The sequence below is a fragment of the Electrona antarctica genome (genome assembly GCF_951216825.1).
Source record: "Electrona antarctica genome assembly, chromosome: 14".
NCBI lineage: Eukaryota > Metazoa > Chordata > Actinopteri > Myctophiformes > Myctophidae > Electrona > Electrona antarctica.
Window position 1 is genome coordinate 3,931,895 of NC_136795.1, and position 25,985 is coordinate 3,957,879.

General features: G+C 45.8%; 1 protein-coding gene across 1 annotated transcript in view; it reads left to right on the top strand.

Annotated features, from left to right (window-relative positions):
• tnrc18 (trinucleotide repeat containing 18) overlaps positions 1-18,983 on the top strand; it is a gene marked incomplete at its 5' end in the record, with an annotated part of 65,818 nt that extends 46,835 nt beyond the window's left edge. Inside the window, 9 exons of the mRNA XM_079519774.1 lie at positions 4,881-5,001; positions 6,391-6,466; positions 7,275-7,383; positions 8,287-8,403; positions 9,989-10,144; positions 12,758-15,000; positions 15,985-16,221; positions 16,759-16,833; positions 18,708-18,983. Coding sequence (XP_079375900.1) covers positions 4,881-5,001; positions 6,391-6,466; positions 7,275-7,383; positions 8,287-8,403; positions 9,989-10,144; positions 12,758-15,000; positions 15,985-16,221; positions 16,759-16,833; positions 18,708-18,914 — 3,341 coding nt within the window. The 3' untranslated portion in view covers positions 18,915-18,983. The remainder of the gene's footprint in view (positions 1-4,880; positions 5,002-6,390; positions 6,467-7,274; positions 7,384-8,286; positions 8,404-9,988; positions 10,145-12,757; positions 15,001-15,984; positions 16,222-16,758; positions 16,834-18,707) is intronic.
• Between the last annotated feature and the right edge of the window lie 7,002 nt (positions 18,984-25,985).

A 25,985-nucleotide genomic window follows, 5' to 3' on the forward strand; every position in this document is an offset into this window, starting at 1 on the left:
GCCGGGCAGAGGTGATGCGTTGGGTAGCAGAGGTGATGCGTTGGGTAGCAGAGGTGATGCGTCGCGTAGCAGAGGTGATGCGTCGGGTAGCAGAGGTGATGCGTTGGGTAGCAGAGGTGATGCGTTGGGTAGCAGAGGTGATGCGTTGGGTAGCAGAGGTGACGCGTTGGGTAGCAGAGGTGATGCGTTGGGTAGCAGAGGTGATAACGTTGGGTAGCAGAGGTGATGCGTTGGGTAGCAGAGGTGATGCGTTGGGTAGCAGAGGTGATAACGTTGGGTAGCAGAGGTGATGCGTTGGGTAGCAGAGGTGATGCGTTGGGTAGCAGAGGTGATGCGTTGGGTAGCAGAGGTGATGCGTTGGGTAGCAGAGGTGATGCGTTGGGTAGCAGAGGTGATGCGTTGGGTAGCAGAGGTGATGCGTTGGGTAGCAGAGGTGATGCGTTGCGTAGCAGAGGTGATGCGTTGTGTAGCAGAGGTGATGCGTTGGGTAGCAGAGGTGATGCGTTGGGTAGCAGAGGTGATGCGTTGCGTAGCAGAGGTGATAACGTTGGGTAGCAGAGGTGATGCGTTGGGTAGCAGAGGTGATGCGTTGCGTAGCAGAGGTGATAACGTTGGGTAGCAGAGGTGATGCGTTGGGTAGCAGAGGTGATGCGTTGTGTAGCAGAGGTGATGCGTTGGGTAGCAGAGGTGATGCGTTGGGTAGCAGAGGTGATGCGTTGCGTCGCGTAGCAGAGGGCTGCTCCACTCCGCGTCGTCGCCGAAGGCCTCGCATCGCCGTCCTCCTCGCTGAAGAGAAGATCACTCGGTCATCACGATGTAGACTAAACGTCGGTCGCCGAAAAATCTGACTGATGTCTAAAAGCCCGCTGGTTCTCTCCTATCTGACGCAAAAAGGCACCATGAAGGCCGGATTTCGAAGCATCATTATATGTTGTATGTTAGAAATGGCATAAAGACACCATTCTAAGATACTAACTAAACCAAACCAGAGAAGAATGGAGTTATCTACAACTACCAGGCAGAGTAGTGAAAAAACAGACATCAGAAAAGGCAGGCGGAGAGAGATTTCCTCGGAGTGTTGAATTGACCATTTATTGAAACAAAGACAGAGAGAGCTTCGCCGTGGACCCTGAGCCAGGAGCTCAGGACCCCTGTTCTGACCGCAGGACGCGGCCAGTCAAGACTAGTGAATCACTGCAGTTACAATGACTATGACAGTATATACTTTTTGCGTCAAACAGAGTTGAATAGTAGGAGGAGTCACAGATCAACATATAGGAGATAGCATGCAGACCATCTTATCTGCTGTCTCCACTGCAGGACGATAAAGTGTCTTGTTGGTTCACACCTTACAGGAGCCTCAAGGGGACTTTGAACAACGAGGGTCCTGCTTGAGAACTCCTGAGGTGCTGCTAGACCAGACATGCATTCTCACCCACTAACCATTGAATAAGCACAGTGACCCAAATGTAGTTGAATATTATTATTGGCATAGCCTATAATTATTATGAATATTGTGAAGATATGGTTTGTGCGATACCACGACGAGATCGGCTATTTTCACGACTTCTTTTCTTCTAATTTAGTGGAATTTCGTCGTTTTCTCTTTTATTTATTCATGAAGTTGAAAAATCTTGAATGAATGAAAAGAAATCATGAATGAATGAAAAAACAATCATGAATGAATCTTGGTTTCATTCATGAAAAGTTTAGCTTTTTTGGGGGGGAATGAATTTTGTTTTTAATGTTTTGAAATAATAATAATTAAAAACCAAATGTAGGAATAAATAAATAAATAAATAAGCAGACCCATAACAATGTGTCCGCGACACACAAATGGGTCCCAGGACCAGTGTTTGGCAACCAGTGGAGTACAGCATCAGACCACCCACCGTGAATGGCAGACAGTCATTGGATTATTATTCTTATTCGTTTTTTTCATGTCATATGAAAGCAGGGAATCATAGCTTCAAATTGACATATTGGTTGTTCAGTTTGACCCACCAGTTTTGGAGTGATCTCTTGAGGAAAACAGCGAGTTGAGAAAACAGGCTTGAAAGGTTCACTTCTGTGGACTCTTAAAATTAACATTACACCTAGCTACATGTTTTAGCATTTATTTCATATTGACATTTCAGCTCTGACATTTATTTCAGACATGCTCTAGTATGTGAAGAGTCTGCCTGTGCTATGAACTGATTTTGGATACTAAGGAAAAAAATCCTGAACAGTTAGGCCCTTTCCCAATTCCTTTTTTAACCCTACCCCTCAGCCCTTGCCCCTTCCCCTTGTCCCTACATAATGAGTGTCAAGGGGTAGGGAGATAAATCATCACCCTAGGAATTGGAACGTCCCTAAATATTGAACGTCCCTTGTAGATATTGATATACAACCTGTACAAAATAGCTGATCTGCAAGCTCACTACAGGCCAGTGGTCCCCAAACTTTTTCATGTCAAGGACCCCCAAATTGACAATAATTAGCCCGCAGACCCCCCTTTGAAGAGATATGCCAGGGACCCCATAGATTTTTACGAATCTAGCAGTGTCACAGACCGCCAGTGTGACATGCATTAGTCCATGGACCCCCATTTGATGGCATTTGTGTCTCTGGGACCCCCCAATTGTAAAATCAATGTTAATTAACTCTGAGAGTGTACAAATGGACCCTTATGGGTCCATTTGGTTCCAAACTATCATTTAGCTGGGGACTCTCTCAAGGACCCCTGGGGGTCCCCATAACCCACTTTGGAAACCACTTTCTATAAGCTGTAGATCGGCTATTTTGGGAGAAGAGATGGAACGTAAACATTGCTGTGGTTATGATGAAATAAATATATTGTAATTTACTAATTTTGTCTCATCTTGGTAGCCCACCAGAATGTAATTCAGCTAGATATAGCTCATTCTGACACCTGCTCAACAGTTGTACCTGATTCATTGATTATTGTATTAAGTCTGTATAGAATGGGTACAGTTATATCATATACAGGGTTAGAAAAATGGAACGTAAACATTGCTGTGGTTATGATGAAATAAATATATTGTAATTTACTAATTTTGTCTCATCTTGGTAGCCCACCAGAATGTAATTCAGCTAGATATAGCTCATTCTGACACCTGCTCAACAGTTGTACCTGATTCATTGATTATTGTATTAACAGTCTGTATAGAATGGGTACAGTTATATCATATACAGGGTTAGAAAAAGGAAAAACTATTTACAGTATAGAAAGAAGGGGCTGTGGTCACTGTGTTCATTGTTTTTAATATCATTAAGAACAGTCATTTTCTATCATGTCCTATGACAAGTCGTGGTATGCTACATGTGATATGAATGACAATGTTTCAAATTCAACAACATTTAGGACAATGAAAATGCCATCGTGATTAATCTCCATCCAATGTACAGGCTGTACAGCAGCTTGCAGTCTGTTCCATAGCTGGTTTGCCTGGGGGAAAAAACAACACCATTGCTAATTAGTTATGTAACTTTTGCAACTTGTGGGGATTAGCATAACATTGGTCATGATAAAACCATACCAGCTATCACTGCAGCGAGTAGCCAACGTTATGCAGCGACAGCGTTATGTAGGTACAGTAGGCTATTTCACGGCTTTTAAGAGCTCCAAAACTGCGGAATGTTGACATATCGTGGTCTGGGGGGGTCGGACTGATGCCTGCTAGTTAAGCTAGTTTGCATCTGAGTTGTTCCACCGGGGCACCGGCGGTAAATAAAAAATTAAAAAGCGCCGATGCCAAATGAATGGTTAACGTTAACGTAACGTTGTATGAATGCAACGCCGTAGCATATCGTTAGTTCAAGTGAGGTAACGTTAACCTTTGCTAGAGATTGCGATATTTTTGGCGATGCAGATTGTTAATAGTAAGGGCATTTTATCAGGTATTTGACAAATCTGGGAACTAAATCGTTACCAAGAAATTTCTTCACCAATGTGTTTCTAAAGGTGTCTAATAACATGTACTAAAAGTTTGAAATTCAACTCCCGTGGGAAATTGAGTTATTAGCATAATATGCATAATATGCCCATAACATCCTATATAAGGCAAAAAAGTCCAAATTTCATCATTCTTTAAGTAGCATGTGACATATGAAACTAGGGTGATTGCATGATTCTGAATCCATTCCAAGCGTTAGTTTTGCACAAAAAACACTCCTTGGGCTAAATTAGGCCATATCCACTTGACCAAATGTGCTGACCTCATCACGTTTGTGTGGCCGTTTTCCTCCCAAGGAGTGTTTTTTGTGCAAAACTAATGCTTGGAATGGATTCAGAATCATGCAAACACCCTAGTTTCATATGTCACATGTTACTTAAAGAATGATGAAATTTGGACTTTTTTGCCTTATATAGGATGTTATGGGCATATTATGCATATTATGCTAATAACTCAATTTCCCACAGGAGTTGAATTTCAAACTTTTAGTACATGTTATTAGACACCTTTAGAAACACATTGGTGAAGAAATTTCTTGGTAACGATTTAGTTCCCAGATTTGCATAGATTTCTCTTACTATAACACATTCAAATAATATTGGTTATTATCATATTCTTCCATAATAAAGGACGAAAAAGGTGTCTTACCTCGTCCGCCTTCCGCCAATTGTGATGTCCCTCCGTTTTAAGTCTGGTCGTGATGTCCCTTCGTTTGAAGGGGATCCTAACCCTACCCCTCGGCCCTACCCCTCGCTCCAAAGAGAATTGAGAAAACCCTTCCTCCTCACGTGAACGCGCATCAGCAAGGGGAAGGGCTAAGGGCCATGGAGAAGGGGGGAATTGGGAAAGGGCCTTAGTCTTGCCGTCATGACTGTCTCGGTATCAAAAAAGAGTCACAGTGGATCATTGTTTTTGCTGCAGCTCCTCCAGTGCAGTGTGTCCTGGATAAGGATTCTCTGGTGGACGGACTCCGGGTTCTGATTCCCATGGACGACCAGCTGCTCTATGCTGGACACGTCAACACCGTACACTCCCCTGACATGTGAGTGCACGCACACATGCACACACAGACACACACACCCACACACACACACACACACACACACACACACACACACACACACACACACACACACACATACACACACACACACACACACACACACACACACACACACACACACACACACACACACACACACACACACACACACACACACACACTCACTCACTCACTCACTCACTCACTCGTGCATATTCCAGGAGCTGCTCACTTCCTCAAGTCCTGAGGCCTCAGTCACATATAAAAGACAGCTGTCTTCTCGGTGTCTCTGGGGGAGAGGGTGGGGTGGGAGGGGCAGAGCAGCTCGCAATTAATTTCCAATGGGAGTCACGTGGTTTTGACGAGACAAGCTTGCTCCCTGCTTGCTCCATGGGGGAAGGGGGGGAGGAGGGCAAAAGACAGCCATGGAAGCAAGCTTGTCACATACACACCCCCTCCCCCCCTCTCCCCCAGAGACAGCGAGAGAGCACAATGTCTTTCATACAGTATGTGAACGAGGCCTGACTGAGAGGTATGGAAATATTGTTTTTTCCCTTCCACTTCCGGTCCAGGTGCAAACATCAGGCTGACTTTTTTTTTTTTTTACAAGGTTCTCACACTACAAACTGACTGAGGATTGTAAATACTGGTACGCCCAGAATGAGTAATAAATTGTATACAGATGCTAATGCAGTCGAAACATGTGAGCACATGTGTGCACTCACTCACACATGCAGCCAAACTATATATAATCATCATCATACCACATACATGGAATATGTGCAGCAGAGACACTAATGCAGGAGTTGAGAGTCCATGCTCTCCCATAGCATTAAATATTTAGCTTTGCATTTAATTGAAGGCATTTTGCCCGTGGTCTTGTTCAGCATGACGTGTTGCTTGGGATAAGTGCACACACACACACACACACACACACACACACGCACACACACGCACACACACACACACACACACACACAGCAGTAGTTTGTATACAGGTTATGAAAAATGGAAGGTGGTCAATGGCCAATCAGCTGGTGCATTCTTTATTGATTCATTACCGTGCTCAGCCAATCAGCTGGTGCATTCTTTATTGCCCAGCAATAAAGAACTTTAGGGAACCAATCTTGGAATGCAATCACGTCCTTCCTCCATTTGGGTACATTTTTATCACTCTCTGATTTAAATGAACAACGGAGGAATTTATTGTGTTACGTGACGCTATAGCAAAGAAGGAAAGACCCCGAGGTTGAGAACGACATGAATTTGTCTTTGGAAGTACCTGTGTGACAGCACGCTTAAAACCACTGACACTTGCCCTCTGATCCCAAAACTGCTGACCCGTGACCCCGTGGCTTGTGTTCTTGTCCCTCTGCGTGAACCATGTAGATACAGCGTGGTGGTGGAGGGGGAGAGAGGAAACAGACCACACATCTACTGCCTGGAGCAGCTGCTGCAGGAGGCTGTGAGTAACAACACCGACCCACCGGACGCCTTTCATTATGTTGTGTGTTGCCATGTGCACATGTGCGTGCCGGCTCCAATTAGTGCATGAAGACATCCTCTGCGTCAGTGGTTCCCCAAACTTTTTCATGTCAAGGACCCCCAAATTGACACTTCATTAGCCCCACGGACCCCCATTTGAAACGATATGCCAGTGACCCCCCATAAGAGAAGATTTTCACGGCTCTAGCAGTGATTCTCAAACCGTTTAATTTCAAGGACCCACAGTTTGACATGCATATTATATGCATCTACAAACCCCCATTTAATGGCATTTCTATCTCTGGGACCCACATTTATATTGTAAAATCAATGTTAATTTAACTCTGAGAGTGTACAAATGGACATTTGGTTCCATTTGTACACTCTCAGAGTTACAGACACATAAGGGTCCTTTTGGTTCCAAACTATCATTTAGCTGGGGACCCCCTGGAACTCCCTCAAGGACCCCTGGGGGTCCCCGGACCCCACTTTGGGAACCACTGCTCTACGTTGGAGTTAATATGCAGTTACGGGCACGGTGGCACAGTTGGTAGTGCTGTCGCCTCACAGCTAGAAGGTCCTGGGTTCGATTCCCGCTGTGGGCGCTGTGGGTTTCCTCCTCCGCGTCATCAGTGCCCATACCCGAGGCGGGGTTGGTGAAAGGGCCTTTCTGTGTGGAGTTTGCATGTTTGCATGTTCTCCCCGTGGGAGAACATGGGTTAAAACTGGTAATAATTTCGAAATAAGTCATGTTTCAGAGTTGGGTTGATTGACATCTCTGTGTGTAGATCATCGACGTGAAGCCTCCATCGGTGCGTTATCTTCCCGAGGGCAGCCGTATCGCTGCTTACTGGAGCCAGCAGTACCGCTGTCTGTACCCTGGAACTGTTGTTAATGGTACGCTCACACACACACGCACACACACACACACACACACACACACACACACACACTGTATGATTGAATATGTCATCACACTCACATACACAAGCCACATGAACTTACATGCAATATAATACAATATGTCATCACAAACCAATTCATGCAGGAAAATTGATTTTGATTCATGGCTTGAACTATTGTCCAAACACATGACTCACAAGGACTTTGTGAGGCCCTCTTGCTAACACAATATTTACCGACATAATGATGTTGGTTGAAGGAATTTAACTGGTCTGGAGTTCTGCTTTTAACCACGTTCGACATGCTGTCCCTATTTTGGGCAGCAGGAAATAATTCCCCATTAATTTTCCCCATAGACGTTTCCAAAAGTATTTATTGAAAGGCATTTAAGCCTCGGGACAAAGCCAACAGCCGAGCTGACAAATCATGACTATAAACAAAGAAAATCGGGCCGAACAAAAAAAAAAAGTGTTGTAACCTGCCCTTTTTTGGCTTTTTTCTTCTCTCTAATTATTTGTTCGGCCCAAATATATGTGTTTATTGTCATGATTTGTCAGCTCGGCTGTTGGCTTTGTCCGAGGCTTACAGGTCTTTACATAAATACTTGTTGAAACGTCTATGGAAACATTAATGGGTAATTATTTCCTGGTGCTCTCGTCGTTCTGAAAGGGGACGGGACTGCGACGCCCTATAGGACTTATAGAGGGTTAGGTAACAAAAAAAATTGACATCATGGTATTGATTTGTGTTCAATGCATAGTTGGTCTTAACTCACGAAGGCGAACAATCGAACATTTTACGTTTCATCTCTTCTCTTCCCTACAAACAAACGCACCAGCAGCAATGTTGTTGTTTTGTTTAGTCTGTAAATTGTTTCCCCTTCTGTTTCCTATACAGGAAGCTCAGACGTTGACGAGAACGATGACCTCATTACGGTGGAGTTTGACGACGGTGACACGGGACGCATCCCCCTCTCGCACATCAGACTGCTGCCGCCCGACTACAAGATCCACTGTCAGTACACACACACACACACACACACACACACACACACACACACACATATCTATAGTATACTACTGTGTTTGATTTCTCCCTCTCATCAGTCCAGCAGCACCCGCAGAACTTAACTTAGCTTCGATCTATTTCAACAGGTCCTACCTCGTCTTCTCTCTGAGCTCTATTTCAACAGGTCCTACCTCGTCTTCTCTCTGAGCTCTATTTCAACAGGTCCTACCTCGTCTTCTCTCTGAGCTCTATTTCAACAGGTCCTACCTCGTCTTCTCTCTGAGGCGAAGGCGAACAGACAAACGCTTATTCTCCGACACTTAAAGATAAATGTAACCTTAAAGAGATGCACACATACCATCGGCAGTACATTAAGTCAAATAAACTCAAATAAACTAAACTCAAGTAGGACTTTCCTCTCTCCCTCTCTCTGCCTCTTCCCCTCTCTGCTTGGTTTGGACTGTGTTATATTTGCTTAATGTGCGTGCGCTTGTGTGCGTGTGTGTGTGTGTGTGTGTGTGTGTGTGTGTGTGTGTGTGTGTGTGTGTGTATGCGTGCGCCTGGGGGCATCTGGGCATAGGTCTGTGCCCGTGCCTGTGTGTATCCATCCATATGCATGAATCCGTGTATGTTGACAGATTTACCCATTGGTGTTTTTCCAGCTGAGTGCCGCTAACTAACTGCTAGCTCCTTTGGCAAGAAAGCGTGCAGCGCTGCTCATTAGGAATGCCGTGTACATATTTGTTGAATCAATGAAACTTTATTTAGTTTCGGTGCATTTCATTACCGTAAAATCAGATGCAATGCGCTTTAGTAATTCGAAAAGAATGAGACCCGAATAAGCCAAAAAGACTAAACCAGATGAAACGATCCTGTAAATGAGTGGTTTTCAACCCTTTTCACATCTAGGTCCATTTATTGGGCATTTGAGCCACGGACCACCATGTGATGACATTTGGCCTCTCAGACCCAAAACTAAAGAATATTCTGTTGTCGTTGGATGATAATTTGTCCACAATCCCATTGATGTTGGTACCATTAGGAGTGATAACTGGCAAACGTTGATCAAAATAACAATTATTCTACATTCTCTAATTGTGTGTAATTTATTTTAACAATAATTTAACTCTTGAGAGCGTAAAATGAAACCAAATGGACCCATAAGGGTCCATTTGATTTCATTTTACGTGGTTTCATTTTTTGAGAGTTGAAAAAACAAAACAACACTTCACTGTATCAAATTAATTTTTAGATGCTTTTTAAACGTTAATTTACTGTAAATGCAACAGAGGTTTACGAGGCACGTTATTCCAAAGCGACAATGCTCTATAAATAAATGATCTCATTCTCTTTAGAAAATTATATTTTGGGCGAGGGAGGTAACACAAGCTTCCCATTACTGGATTCAGATTCAGATTCAGATACCGTTATTTGCCATTGTGTAAAACACATAGGAATTTGTTTTGACATTGCATGTGTGCATTCCTTAACCTCTAGTGTCATGATCATGCACAGTATTACTAAAAACAATCTGTGAATCTATGAAAACAGGAGTTTTACTACTACTAATCCCGCCGCCCTCTGCTTCCAGGTGCTGAGCCCTCCCCTGCGCTGCTAGTGGCCAGCTCCTCCAGGAGGCGTGTCAGGAAATGCAGCAAGGAAGGCGGCAAAGAGGCGGGGCCAAAGCCAGAGGAAGCCGCTCCCAAGATCAAAGGCAAACCGGGCAGAAAACCCAAACCAAAACCTGGTGAGCCAATTCGCTTTCTCCGTTTTGAAGCAGTTGGGTCTCTTCAGTGTTGTGATGTTGACACAGTTTCACTGTACAACCCAGGCATGTTGAGTACACCAAAGTTTTATGTTAGAAATGTTGAGTATGGCCATAGCCGTCATCACAAATGTGATGATGTCAGCACATTAAATGTGCTGAATTTTGGGGGAAGTGGCTATGGCCGTTTTTAGCCCAAGGGGTGTTTTTGTGCAAAACTAATGCTTGGAATGGATTCAGCATCTTGAAACCCCCCTAGTTTGACACGTCACATGCTACCTAAAGCATGATGACATTTTGAATGTTTTGCCTTCTATAGGTTGTTAATGGTCAACATATTATGCCAATTATGAAAATTGCTCAACATATTGCACAAGTTAGCATCCAGCAGTTTCTACCTGCTGGGGACTCATACTCAACGTTTCTAACATAAAACCTTGGTGTACTCAACATGTCTGGGTTCACAATGGGACTCTATGGGCTGGCAAGTAGACTAAAATGGCACACAGTACATTGGAATATTACATTACAAGTTACAACTATTCTATTACAAGTAAGTATGTAAGTCAGAGAGGCTTATTGTCGGTATCATCCAGGGTGCGGGAGTCTATCCCCGTTCCAATGCGCTAGACCTCTGAGAGATGGAGTCTATCCCCGTTCCAATGCGCTAGACCTCTGGGAGATGGAGTCTATCCCCGTTCCAATGCGCTAGACCTCTGGGAGATGGAGTCTATCCCCGTTCCAATGCGCTAGACCTCTGGGAGATGGAGTCTATCCCCGTTCCAATGCGCTAGACCTCTGGGAGATGGAGTATATCCCCGTTCCAATGCGCTAGACCTCTGGGAGATGGAGTCTATCCCCGTTCCAATGCGCTAGACCTCTGGGAGATGGAGTCTATCCCCGTTCCAATGCGCTAGACCTCTGGGAGATGGAGTCTATCCCCGTTCCAATGCGCTAGACCCTTAGAGTATATATGAATAGAGACGGCACCCGAGTTCTCCTCCCATCCACTTGCATTAAGTTGCTCAAAAGCGCATGAGGCGATTTCACTGTGCATTCTGGGTAGGAACAGAGTGCATTCTGGGATGGATTGGGCCCAAACACATGAACGCGCGGCCGCTGACTATCATTGCAGGCATTCAGCGTTCACGTGTCATCGTGAACGTGCACAATGATAGTCAACGGACCAGCGCGTTCATGTGTTTGGGCCCACGCTGCAATATCAAATTCGGCCATGTCCATTTCGCCTCAGGGTTTCATCCGGGTGCCGTCTCTATTCATATATACTCTAAGGCTAGACCTCTGGGAGATGGAATGCTGAGGTGGAGCTGCAACGCCTACTATCAGCTCCCAGTACTTACCGCACAACATCAAGTTGGCGGTGCCCGGGTTCGAACCTATGACCTATGAAATAGTTCAACCTGAGAACTATTGCAGGAACAGAGCTTCAGTAAGACTGGCTGAGTTAAATATGTAAAAAATATGTAATGTAATTCTTGGCACTTTTAACCGAAGCTGGAAATCAAAATAAATTAATTAAATAAAACTTCTCAACTTCTTTTTTCTTTTTTCAGTAAAGTAAAATACTGCTGCTCCCACACAGGAGCCAAACACATCTGCATAATGTAATAACATAGAGATGGATTTGACATTTCTGGCTCAGTGCTGCCCATGGACTTTCTCTTCCCAGTATTTTTCTGATTCATTTGAAACGATTGGCATAGACATAATGGTTGATGGATGTTGCATTTCAAAATGTGCTACCCGTTGCATAATTGTCAAAAAGTAAAGTAAAGTATATTGAGTCGGAAGGCTGAAGTTTTAATTTGCTGTTCCTCCTTTGGTGCTTTCTTGAAAAAGAAAATCCAGTAATCATTCAGTCAAATGCAGATAAGTCTCTATCTTTTAACCCATTTTGGGCGGGAACCGCTTAGGTGTTAGCATTATGTTATGCTTTAGCTATTGAAAAATAGCAGATCTACAAGCTCATAGCGCGCCACCGAGTGGCGCGCTACGATCTTGTAGGTCTGCTATATTTGAAAAATCGAAGAACGACTGACAGAAACATAGCTTTTTCAGAAAACTGTCAGGATGTAGAAGACATTTTTAGAATCTGATCTCAGGTCAAAATGGGTTAATATCTTGGATAAAGAATGAGAACCCCCCCAAAATAGTCTGGTATACAGTAGGCCCATTTTGTCCTTTATTCTGCTCTTTGGTATCAGTTTCATGTCTAATGCAGCCCCCGTTGTCGCTCAGAGAGACTATTATTCTATCAGTTTCATGTCTAATGCAGCCCCCGTTGTCGTGCTCAGAGAGCCTATTATTCTAGCTGTAATAACTGCCATGTTGCATGTCTGATCTGCTGACACTGTCCTTGTTTTTACTTGGTAAGCAATTTCCGAAACGTGAGGTTTTTGTTCCAGATTTGTTGCTAGCTGGTGTCTGTGTCTGTCGCAGTGTGTGAGGCAGCACACCACAGACATCCTTTAAGCCACACAATGAGAGCGTTGCTGTATCCAGTGTAAACCTGGTTATAGTGTGTTTTGGCCAAACATTAAACTTTGACTCTTTCCCCCCTTGCTCTTTTTCCAGAGACCTTGTCCTCAATGAACCCAGATGGCCGGCAGAAAGTTGATCCTCCAACCTCCTCCTCCGCCCAGCCCTCGGAGAGACCCCAGCCTGCAGCCAAGCCCGCCCAAGACAGGCCCTCTTCCTCCGTGCAGAAATCGTCTCTGGAGCGGCCCCTCTCGGCGTCCAGGCCTGCCCCCGGAGCCCAGAACAAACTGCGCCGAAAGAGCTCCACCACAGCCACGACCTCGAGCAGCCCTTCTCTCCAGTCTGCCCAAACCCCTAGGAAGCCCAGCTCCAGCCAACCTCCTCCTCCTTCCAAACCTGCCCGCTCTCTCCCTCCGTCCCTCTACCCCTCCACCTACGGCAAGGTCCTGACGGTGGATCTGTACAGTGAGCCCAACCTCGGGACGTACAACAGTCAGCGGAGAGAGCGGGAGGGGAGCGGCGGCAACGCATCGCTCAGTCCGACCGCCAACAGATCGATGAGTCGACCCACTATGCCGGCCTCGTCCGCCACGTCCAAACCTAACGGGGCGTCGTCCACACCCAGGCCCACTTCCACCTCCACTCCAAAAACCAAACCCACCCCTCCTCCTCCCGACCATCACAGTGGTTCCAGACCTGGCCTGGGCTCGGGGGGACTCGCCCCTGGTCCCATCTCCAGGCTCCCCAGCTCGTCGGCCAAACCCAACAGCGCTGCGCTGACCTCCAGATCGCCGTCGACGTCCGCTTCTTCGTCGTTGTTATCGTCCTCGTCGTCCGCCCCTCGGCCCAAACCCAAGCTTACGTCGTCGGACCAGTTGTCGTCCTCCTCCACCTCGAGACCCAGACCCACCGGGCCGGGACCGGGTCCCATTTCCAGGCCGAAGCCCAAGCCCGATCTGGTGTCGGGACTCATGAGGCGGAAGGCCTCGTCTGCGCCGGAGCCTCTGGTCAAACTGGACCACGAAGGCGTCACCTCCCCCAAGACCAAGAAGACCAAGGCTCTGATGCTACTGGAGGGGCGGGGCATCAGACGAGACCACACCCCTATTCCCGTACCCAGCAGCAGCAGCGCCGCAGCCGTCGCGGTCAATCCCAAGCCACCGAAGGCCAAGGTGGCGAGGCCTCCGGAGAGAGAGGCGGTCCCGCCACCGCCGGAGAAGGAGCCTTCCTACAAGGAGAAGGAGCCGTCCTACAAGGAGAAGGAGCCTTCCTACAAGGAGAAGGAGCCTTCCTACAAGGAGAAGGAGCCTTCCTACAAGGAGAAGGAGCCGTCCTACAAGGCGGCGCCGAATATGCCGGTCAAAGAGAAGGTGGAGATCCGTGGCGGTGGGCCCACTGGAAGAGGCCAGGAGGGCAACAAGAAGAGGGAGGAGCCGGGGAAGAAGGAGGAGAGGAAGGAGGCGGAGAAGAAGGAGGAGAGGAAGGAGGCGGAGAAGAAGGAGGAGAGGAAGGAGGCGGAGAAGAGGGAGGAGAGAAAAGCAAAGGAGGAGGAGGAGGAGTCTCAGAGCAGCAGCAGCTCCGAGTCCGAGGAGGAGGAAGAAGGAGCGAAAGGGAAGCCCAAGAAGAAGAAGAAGAAATGCACCTCCAGCTGCTCGTCCTCCTCCGGCTCGTCCTCCTCTGGCTCCTCCTCGTCTTCCTCCTCCTCGTCCTCCTCCTCGTCCTCCTCGTCCACCGACGACTCCTCCTGCAGCTCGGACGAGGACAGGACTCCCACGCCTCCTCCTCCTCCTCCACCCCCTCCCCCAGCCACCGCCTCCCCTTCCCCTCCGCCGTCGCCTCCACCTCCTACTCCTCCCCCACCACCTCCTCCTCCTGCGCCGCAAGAGAAACGGAAAGAAGTGAAGAAGGAGGAGGAGGAGGTCATGGAGGAGGAGGAGGATGACATGATGGAGGAGGAGGAGGAGGTGAAGAAGGAGCCCGACGTAAAGGAGACAAAGGAAGAGGAACCGTCTCCTCCCTCCTCGCCTCCGTCCTCGCCCACACCACCCCCCGCCTCTCCTCCCTCGCCCGTGGCCAAGCCCCCCGCGGCCAAGCCCGCCACCGGGAAGGGATCGGGCCAGAGGGGCCGTCCTCCCAAGCCCAAGCCCATCGGAGGAGGAGGAGGAGGAGGAGGTGAGGGGGGCAAGGTGGGGCGACCCAAGAAGAAGGAGGGTGTGCACATGCCCACCACCAAGGAGCTGGCCAAGCGCCAGAGGCTTCCCAGCGTGGAGAACAGGCCCAAGATATCGGCCTTCCTTCCGGCCAGACAGCTCTGGAAGTGGTTCGGGAAACCCACGCAGGTGAGGGGAAAAAACCTTTACTTAAAGTGCTGTACTTAAGTACAATTTGGAATGTACTTTATTTGAGTATTTCCAATTTCCAGTACATTTGCTTCTACTCCACTACATCTCAGAGGCAAATAATGTACTTTTCTCCACTACATTTATTTGAAAACTTTGATTATTATTACAAAACATACATTAAACACTTCAGCCCGATATACATTTCGGCAATTTGAAAATAGCCGATCCACAAGCCACAATGCGTCTCATCGCGACGCATTCTTGTAGATCTGCAATTTTCAAAATATTTGTATGCATTTGAAAATTCACATTCTGCACAGTGAGTACTTTCTACTTTTGGTACTTTAAGTACATTTTAAAGCCAATACTTTTGCACGGTTACTTAAAGTAAGTACTTAATTTAAAGTACATTTGCAACTCCCGACTGTTTTCTTGTAACGGAGTATTTTCTATATTGCAGTAAAGACTTGGTCTTGTCCGTGTGGCAAGACAGTGGATTTTCTGTTTTACACACCATTATAATGTTCTCATTTTGATCATCAACACCCACTTACTGAATGTCTAGTCTCCAGGTTTTCTTCACAATATGTATGACAATTATTTATTACGACTCTTATGGCACTTTAGGAGTCTAACTAGTACTAGTGGTTCACTAGTGGGTTTTTTTTTGCAAAGGCCCCCCGTAATGGCAGATTTTACACTTATCTTACATCTGCTATTTTGTGTAAAATGACATATTCTGGATCTCTTGTCCACTAGTCCCTTCCTAACATTTTAGTCTAGTTTGTATTTGTTGATGAAAAAGTAGTTAGTAGTTAGTAGTAGTTTTAGTCATCATAGCTTAGTTTCCATTTAGTTTCCATCAGTGGAAAAGGGTAGTCGACGAAAATTTTTCGTCTTAGTTTTAGTCGACGACACGATCAACACTGGCCTGTATAACAGTCTGATCCAATGATCGTGTCCCCCCCCCCGCCCCCACAGCGGCGTGGCATGAAGGGCAAGGCCAAGAAGCTCTTCTACAAGGCCATCGTGCGCGGGCGCGAGATGATCCGCATCGGCGACTGCGCCGTCTTCCTGTCGGCGGGCCGGCCCAACCTGCCCTTCATCGGACGCATCCAGAGCATGTGGGAGTCGTGGGGAAGCAACATGGTGGTCCGGGTCAACTGGTTCTACCACCCGGAGGAGACCAACCCCGGCAAGAAACTCACCGACAAGAAGGTTAGCCCCGTCCGCCAACCCGCCGTTCCTTCGTTCGTTCGCTCCTCTTACTTGGTTCAAATTGTAACCGTGATGTTGTCGCTGACTCGCTGTCAGGTGGATCACATGATCGGAAATCGGGGGCCGATCACATCACTTTCAAATGATCGGAATCGGATCGGGAGCAAAAATACTTGATCGGGACATCCCTAGTATCAATATTATATCCATAATGATGATATTTGACTGGATATTGTCTGTGATTTTGGATATTGTATTATTGTGATATGGGATGAGTGAGTATCGGCAAATACTAAAAATCAAATGATCGGAATCGGGACATCCCTAATTAAGGGATATCCCTAATTAAGGGATATCCCGATCACAGGAATGTCGATGATATACTGTAGTAAGCTACAGTAATGTTGCTGTTTGATACCCTTTGTGCCTTATTGACGGCAATAAAGGAATCATTAAGTGGTGAATATATAAGTCTGAAAGGCAGGTAAAGAAGATCTGTGTCCTAAGAGCAGTTTGTCTCTGTTGTCTTCCTGATAGAACTGGGATCAGATGTGTGGCCAGTCATTACCTGCAGCCCTGCAGTCCTCTATCCAGAGAAAAGACTTCATGGAGGTGAGAAAACTGAATGAAAAACTGCAACCCATTCAGGACGGGAACCCCTTTTGGTGTTTTAAGCCTTATGTGACACTTTAGCTATTGAAACATAGCAGATCTACAAGCTCATAGCGTGGCACTCAGTGCCGCGCTATGAGCTTGTAGATCTGCTATTTTTATATAGCTAAAGTTTTATAGCTAAATAGCTACAAATCTTTGAATATGTGTACTTTCAGAGCGAACGTTTTTAACTCTGATATTTTCTTCTGTGGGGGTCCCTGGAACAACATATTTTCAGATGGGGTCGGCAGCCAAATACATATAATAGTAGTTAAATAGTTTGAGAACCACTGATATAGAAACATGTTTTTCAGAAAACTGTCATGATTTAGAAGACATTTGTAGAATCTGGTCTCAGGCCTAAATGGGTTATGTTATACCGGTAACTGCTGCCCGAATGTCTCCTCCTCCTGTCTCTTTCAAAGCATTTCTCCGTACCCATAATTTCATACATTTCATACTTTGAGGTTTCCAGACTGCTCAAGATTAAACGGCTCCGTTCACTGACTATAGTCGTCCAAGGACGAACTAGAAAGAGAGAGAGGTACTTCAGCCTGTCTGTATTTCCACTTAGCAACGTAGCAATTGTTCTGGGACTGCAGAATTCATACTGTTGGCTGTACTTAGTGGTTTTGTTTTGAACTGAATTCTGGGAGTCACAGACAATGAAACTACCAGAGGTGACAAGAAATACTCCTAATGTAGATCACGCAGTATTACCGTACTTTAATCCATTTAGACCTGAAATTTAAAAAATGTCTTCAAAATCAGAAAAGACAGTTTTCTGAAAAACCTTATGTTTCTGTATCAGTGGTGCTCAATATTTCATGTCAAGGACCCCAAAAATATGTAATATGCCTCCGCCCCCCCATCTGAAAGTATGTTGTTCCAGGGACCACCCCAGAAGCAAAGATTTGAGTTAAAATGTTCACTCTGTAATAATATATATTCAAAGATTTGAGGCACATTTTCACGATTTTTCAAAAATAGCAGACCTACAAGTTTGTAGATCTGCTATTTTTCAATAGCTAAAGTATAACATAATGCTTTAAAACACCAAAAGGGGTTCCCGCCCAAAATGGGTTAAGTATGTTTCTGTGATTTAAATGCGGGTTCATGCAGATGTTGTTCTGTGATCATATTAATAATGGCAGGTGAATTGCAAACCCCCGGGTTGGGTGAGAGCAGAGTGCCAATCTACAAGCAATGTGTCGCATCGCAACACATTGTGAGCCTGTATGCTATTTTCAAAATATTTGTATACATTTGAAAACTTTAAATGGGACATTCCGCATAGTGAGTACTTTCTATACTGTTGGTACTTTAAGTACATTTTGGTGCCAATACTTTTGTACTTTTTACTCAAGCACATTTTGAATTCCGGACTTTTACTTGTAACAGAGTATGGTTTCTACATTGCAGTATTGATACCACCATGATTTTGTAACCCATTTTTCACCCCTGTGTCAATTATCTAATGTGATCCTGGGCTCTACACACCCTCCGCCAACCTAGTCCCCATACATGGGGGACATGGGGAGAGCAACGGACTTGAACTCATGCTTCCTTCATGCCTGAGTGTCCAGGTTGCTCCTTTACACCTGACATGGGGGAGTTTCCTGGATGCGTGGAAGGAACACGTTATTCCAACCAGTTCCTTTCCCCTCCATCAGGCGCCCCAGCTGGCCAGGGGGAGGCATTGATACTTTTACCTAAGTAAAACTTTTTTTTCCTCCCACCACTGATAAACCGTTTGTTCTCTCTCTCTCTCTCTCTCTCTCTCTCTCTCTCTCTCTCTCTCTCTCTCTCTCTCTCGGGGGGTGGGGCCACAGCGCGCCCTGTACCAGTCGTCCCACAGCGATGAGAACGACGTGCAGACCGTCAGCCACAAGTGCCTGGTAGTGAGCGTGGAGGAGTACGAGCAGATGACCCACACGCGGCGCTACGCAGACAGCGAGGATCTGTACTACCTGGCCGGCACGTACGAACCCACCACCGGCATGATCTTCAACACCGACGGAGTCCCTGTCATCTGCTGAACACATGTACACACACTACACACACAACAAATATATGTGTTAATGACGTTTAGAAGATTTAGAACACTTTCCTGGGGGGTCTTTATGTGTGTAAAGTACGTTAGCAGTGAGCCCAGTGTCTTATGATGTCATGGACACTGGGCTCACTTACTTCCTGGACTACAGCCCTCCCCCTTTTCCACAAGGAGGAGCAGTGCACCAAAGCATTATGGGAATTGTAGTCCAGGAAGGAAGTGAGCCCAGTGTCGATGACATCAGAGACACTGGGCTCACTGCTAAAAATTTAAAATATCTAAAACCACATATTACACACATAAAGACCCCCAATCTTCTAAACGTCATTAACATATATGTTTTTTTGCAAAAAGGGTGAAGTGTCCCTTTAATTCCAAACGACTTTTGAAGTGTACACACACACACACACACACACACACACACACACAAGCCACGACATGGGAACAGAGAAACGAGTCAAAGTGAATCCAAAGCCCCGACTGAGACAACGGGGCCTCGCTATGAGTTGAACGAAAGCAAGGCCGGAAACCCCCACAGGCCTTTTACAATCGACATCGTCATTTGACGACTTTTGAATCCAAGAATGGATCCTGCTCAACCACCACCACCAACCAAGACTCCACTCCACAGAGGATGACAATTCAGTTAATACTGTGCATTCTGTACATTGAAGAAATGATGATGCCGCGGACAGGGAGACACTACAGACAGTATTATGAGGGCAAAATGTCTCCTTAAGATATACACAGACATAAATACATGCACACATACATATACAGCATAGACACTAGTGCTCTCTTGTGCACAATGCACTTATACTTGGCGAAAATCAAGATTTCTGTGAAAGGGTTTGTGTGTTGTTTTTTTCTCCCCTGGAGCACTTCTGTCATTTAATAAATACCACACATAACGTCCAGAAACCAGATGCACACATACCGCACTTCTACACACAGACACTTGTAAATACTCACTCCTGTAGATTATACACACACACACACACACACACACACACACACACACACACACACACACACGCACTCACGCTCGGATATATGAATTAGATGAACACACAAGTGTTTTATTTTCATGTAATAGATTTATGTGAGAGTGATTTTTTTTGTAAAAAGAAAAAGAAGCTTTAACGAACTGTGAATGAGCGTTAAAAGAGACAGGGAGTCTGTCCGTCCACCGTACGCTGAATTCCCACCAGCAGCAGCAGCAGCAGCCACTTTGTGTCGCTTCCCCCTCGTTCGCAAAATGCAATAAAATGGGTGTGACCGAGGTATGAATGACACCCTAAGTAAGCGAGTTGTGGTCCAGCTCGCAGGCAGGCACAAGATGTACAGATTACAGACACAGCTTGTAAATGACCTGTACTTTGTTTTCCTTTTTTTCTTTTTTACACTGTTTTTGGGGGCTTTTCTGCCTGTATTGGATAGTGTACTGTACCGTATGGTGACAGGACATGGGGGAGAGAGAAAAGCTTTGTCGGGATCGGGACTCGAACCCGCGACACGCTGTCAGCAGGCTTCAGCCTGACCCTGTACATTTTCTGTAAGAAATTGGCCTTGCGTGCAGTTGCTCCGTCTTGATTCATTTCACATCTGCAACTGCTACTTAATCAGTATTCGCTACTTCCATTTCGGTCCTTCTCAAGTGGTCTTAACCCATGTTTGGGCGGGAACCCCTTTTGGTGTTTTAAGCATTACGTTATACTTTAGCTATTGAAAAATAGCAGATCTACAAGCTCTTGTAGGTCTGCTATTTTTGAAAAAAAGTGAATATGTGGCGCAAATCTTTGAATATATATTCTATCAGAGCGAACGTTTTTTAACTCAAATCTTTGCTTCTGCGGGTTCCCTGGTACAGCACATTCTCAGATGGGGGTCGGCGGCATATTACATATAATTTTTGGGGTCCTTGACATGAAATATTGAGAACCACTGATACAGAAACATGAGGTATTTCAGAAATCTCCCCCCCTAGTCCAGTGAGTCCACCTTCTGAGAGCGAGTATACGGCACGGTTCTGGTCTCACCAAGTGACCGCAACAAAGTTGAACCTTTCTCAATCTCAAGCGGTGGTCGGCTGCTCTTCTGCATAGAGGCGATGCATTGAAAGGCTTCTGGTGTGAATTCAGCGTTGGGCCACATCATCCCCAGCAGGACGGCCGGACGGGCGGACGTGCTGCGGACATATTATTCTAACATTGTGCTAATGACGTTGCTGTGGTGATCTTAGTCATGTTGCAGTAATATATACATGTAATCAGAACAGCAGGAAAGATAAGAGATATAGAGAGAGGCAAGAAGACAGGCCTAGTGAGAGAGAGAGAGAAAAATTATGGGAGGGAGAACGAGAAGGAGAGAATCCTTCCGTTGCTCTTCAACGAGAGCTTGTTTCTCCCTCCCCTTCCGTCTTGATTCTGTTTGACAATCCCTGCTCAGGCAGATGATCTGCCCGTATGCTACAAACACTTTCTGACTCCCTCAGAGACTCAGGCTAAAAAGAGAGAGGAAGGTATCATTGTACTACTCTTTAATGGCACGTCCTGTTTTCATCTCTTGAGTTCCTCGTGAAGGTGTATTCCATTCTTTTGCAGGCATTGCTAGGCCAGTAGTGGTATACATTTCTGTGGAACCTGCCACCAGTGAACATCTACCACTGGTTAAAAATGTAGCATAGAATTGGAATGAACAAAAAGGCCCGGGTTTGATTTGATTTGATTACTATCTGCCCAGTCTTATCATACCATCTGGCCACATGATTACTATCTGCCCAGTCTTATCATACCATCTGGCCAAATGACCGCAATGTCGGCAATATGGAACACATCTTTGTGTCTTGTTGTTTTTTTTCTTGGCGATTATTATTATTATTATTTTAACGGGTGTCCATCTCGCCCCCTTTCTCACCTCCAAGCAATCAGTTGTGTTGTCGACACGAACGCACTTTGTATTGACCAATCGCCGGACGGCACGGCAGGGGAGAGTCTGTGACTTGAGTCCAGGCGGTGGCGGGGGGGGGGGGGGGGGGGGGGTCCTGTATGTCTTCCTAGAGTGATTTCTTCTACCCCCCCCTCGGCCCCTCCCCCTCTGTTGTCATCGACTCTCCTTTACCGTCCACATGCCAGCAGTGCTCTTCGCTCTTTCACGTACACACACACACACACACACTGTACATACTGTTATTTACCATGTCCCATTCACAAGTTTGGCTCTCTTAGCTGCTTTTTTTGGATTTATTTCTATGTGCCTAATTTGACTTGGTATTTTATTTTTTTCGTTTTTTTTAAGGGGGGTGACTGTTGAATGTGGTGCTCAGGAGATTGAGCGGTATAGGGCGGCCTTACTCCCCCAGGCCTTATCATGACGATTAACCAGATCTTCTAGTTCCCACCCCTATTATTATTATGAATTATTATTATGAATCCTTATTCACGCGGCAGCCATTTTGCTCTTACATCAATACTTGTGGGAAGTGGGAAACCCCACCTTGGAGAATATGGCCACTATCAGTGTTTTCTTTGTTTAGTTTTCTCTGATTAGTGCAGAGGGTAGAAGGGAAGGTGATCTGATTGGTATTATTGCCCCCGTTTGGCTACTTTGGGATACGCCTTTTTATCTTCCAGAATTGTATTTGTACTCAACTCTTCTGTTCCTGAGCTCTTAAAACCCCACTTAGCGTTACACTATTGTGTATAAAGTGTGTGTCAGTATGTATCTATATCTATATTGATATATATATATATATAGAGATATATATATCGGTGACGATCGTGTTTATTTTTCTTATGTGTCTCATACCACATTGCCCAGTCTCTGTCTTCTGCAGAGACTGAAATATTGTCTTGTTGATATTCAATAGGTTTTTAATATTTTCTACTCTTCTTGAGATCGTTCGGTCTTGTCTGATTATGTCCAATTATATTTCGGTTATATTGTATTTTTTATTCACTCTGAGGTCATTTAATGTCTGGAGGAGGAGGATTCTTTGACTTGACAGCCGAGCTACATTTTCTTCGTACAGACACCGATGGCTGTTTTTTTTTTAAAGAGTCAACCATCTTAGTAGTATTTTAACATTTAGTGGAAATACTTACAGTATATATATATTTAAAAGTTTATAGGCACCCTGTAAATGGAATTTAGATGGATTCGCTGCTAGACTGAGTTTTGGGAGCCCATATTAATAATTAATTGGTCTAACCAGGCATAGTTTGACTATATCCGTTTCTGATATTATGGTATCAATACCAACCCATTCGACTGACGGGTGGCAGAGAATCATATCTGCTACAGTCCCCCCGCCCCCCCCCCCCCCCCCCCTCTCTCTATTGCTCCCTTTGGGGCTGAACTGACTCCCGACTCCAGATTGTTGCCTGAAACTCAACGTTTTCTGTAGACAATCTCACATTGACAATCAATTGCATTGATTGACTGACTGTGCTGGAATAGTTTGAGGTTGCAGACGGAGCCAAAATGGATCTCGGGTTTAGGGATCTTATAATTATGAGTCCAGGAGGAGTAGAGCGGGATGTAGGCCTACAACAGGTTGTCCTGCATGGGGTGCAGGAGTAGAGCTGGATGTACAACAGGTTGTTCTGCATGGGGTGCAGGAGTAGAGCTGGATGTACAACAGGTTGTTCTGCATGGGGTGCAGGAGTAGAGCTGGATGTACAACAGGTTGTTCTGCATGAGGTGCAGGAGTAGAGCTGGATGTACAACAGGTTGTTCTGCATGGGGTGCAGGAGTAGAGCTGGATGTACAACAGGTTGTTCTGCATGGGGTGCAGGAGTAGAGCTGGATGTACAACAGGTTGTTCTGCATGGGGTGCAGGAGTAGAGCTGGATGTACAACAGGTTGTTCTGCATGAGGTGCAGGAGTAGAGCTGGATGTACAACAGGTTGTTCTGCATGGGGTGCAGGAGTAGAGCTGGATGTACAACAGGTTGTTCTGCATGGGGTGCAGGAGTAGAGCTGGATGTACAACAGGTTGTTCTGCATGGGGTGCAGGAGTAGAGGGGGATGTACAACAGGTTGTCCTGCATGGGGTGCAGGAGTAGAGGGGGATGTACAACAGGTTGTTCTGCATGGGGTGCAGGAGTAGAGGGGGATGTACAACAGGTTGTCCTGCATGGGGTGCAGGAGTAGAGGGGGATGTACAACAGGTTGTTCTGCATGGGGTGCAGGAGTAGAGCTGGATGTACAACAGGTTGTTCTGCATGGGGTGCAGGATTAGAGCTGGATGTACAACAGGTTGTTCTGCATGGGGTGCAGGAGTAGAGCAGGATGTACAACAGGTTGTTCTGCATGGGGTGCAGGAGTAGAGGGGGATGTACAACAGGTTGTTCTGCATGGGGTGCAGGAGTAGAGCTGGATGTACAACAGGTTGTTCTGCATGGGGTGCAGGAGTAGAGCAGGATGTACAACAGGTTGTTCTGCATGGGGTGCAGGAGTAGAGCTGGATGTACAACAGGTTGTTCTGCATGGGGTGCAGGAGTAGAGTGGGATGTACAACAGGTTGTTCTGCATGGGGTGCAGGAGTAGAGCTGGATGTACAACAGGTTGTTCTGCATGGGGTGCAGGAGTAGAGTGGGATGTACAACAGGTTGTTCTGCATGGGGTGCAGGAGTAGAGCTGGATGTACAACAGGTTGTTCTGCATGGGGTGCAGGAGTAGAGCTGGATGTACAACAGGTTGTTCTGCATGGGGTGCAGGAGTAGAGCTGGATGTACAACAGGTTGTTCTGCATGGGGTGCAGGAGTAGAGTGGGATGTACAACAGGTTGTTCTGCATGGGGTGCAGGAGTAGAGCAGGATGTACAACAGGTTGTTCTGCATGGGGTGCAGGAGTAGAGCTGGATGTACAACAGGTTGTTTTGCATGGGGTGCAGGAGTAGAGCGGATATACAGGTTGTTCTGTTGTGTTGCCGAGTGTGAACAGGTTTAAGTGGCCGTTATGAATGTTTGTTTTCCCCCCCGAGAGCTGCTCAAGCACTTTTTCTCCTCTGTGTGTTGCGACGTGTGTTGGTGTGCAAGACGGATAAGTGATCACATGCTTATCCCCCATGCGTGCTATTACCACACGTGCACACAGAGACACACATATGTTTCTATCCTGTTGAGGGGCACTTTATTGCCTTCCAGTCTCTATTTGCCCCTCTTTCTCCGTCCAAAGCCCAGCCTTAGGCCTTCATACAGGGTCCAACATGCACACACACACACACACATGCGCTCATACACAGCCACACCTATTATTCCCTACGTCCCCCTCACTTTCATTTGGTGTCATATGTTTTGAGAGCCCGACTTTCTGTGTATGCATATTTCTGTTGTTTGTCACTGTTTGATACGTTTCCCCTGTTGCTTGTGTTTTGATTTTGCTATAAAGGAAAACAACCGTTTTTTCTTCTTTAAACATAACTGTTCTGTTATTGCATGTTCGTCCTTCTGTCACCATTGTGTTTTGTTTTGGGTCCTTTTAAAAGAATTGTTTGATTTATTTTTATTTCATGCATCCCGTTTCCTAGCTTCCCCTCTCTGAACAATCGTCCACGCCTCTGCAAAGCAATACACTTTAAAATTGTGAGTGTTTTTAATGTAACTCTGAGAGTGCACACATGTAACCAAATGGACCCGTACACTCTCAGAGTTACAAATGGATAAATGAACACCGAGGATCTTACTGTGTGCTGCGGACAGGCACTGGGAGTTAGCTGCTAGAGAGAGAGAGGAATGGGAGAGAGAGAATGGAAAAGAGAGAGAGAGAGATAGGTGGACTGGAGACTGGTTCTTCGTCTGCTGTTCCTTCAATAAATATCGTTATTGTCCTGTTACAGAGAAGAAGAAAAAAAAGATTATTTTGAAAATTAATAGAAAAATCATCTAAGTTTTGTAAATGATCCTTCACCAGGGAGAGATGGGAAGGAGGGAAAAAGCTATCAGAATATAATTTGTAAACATGTAAAATCTCGCAAAAAATAATGCATTTTAGAGGTGAAAAGTGCAACCAGATAATATTCTGTTGTTCTAATCTATGCTATGATGTGTAAGAAA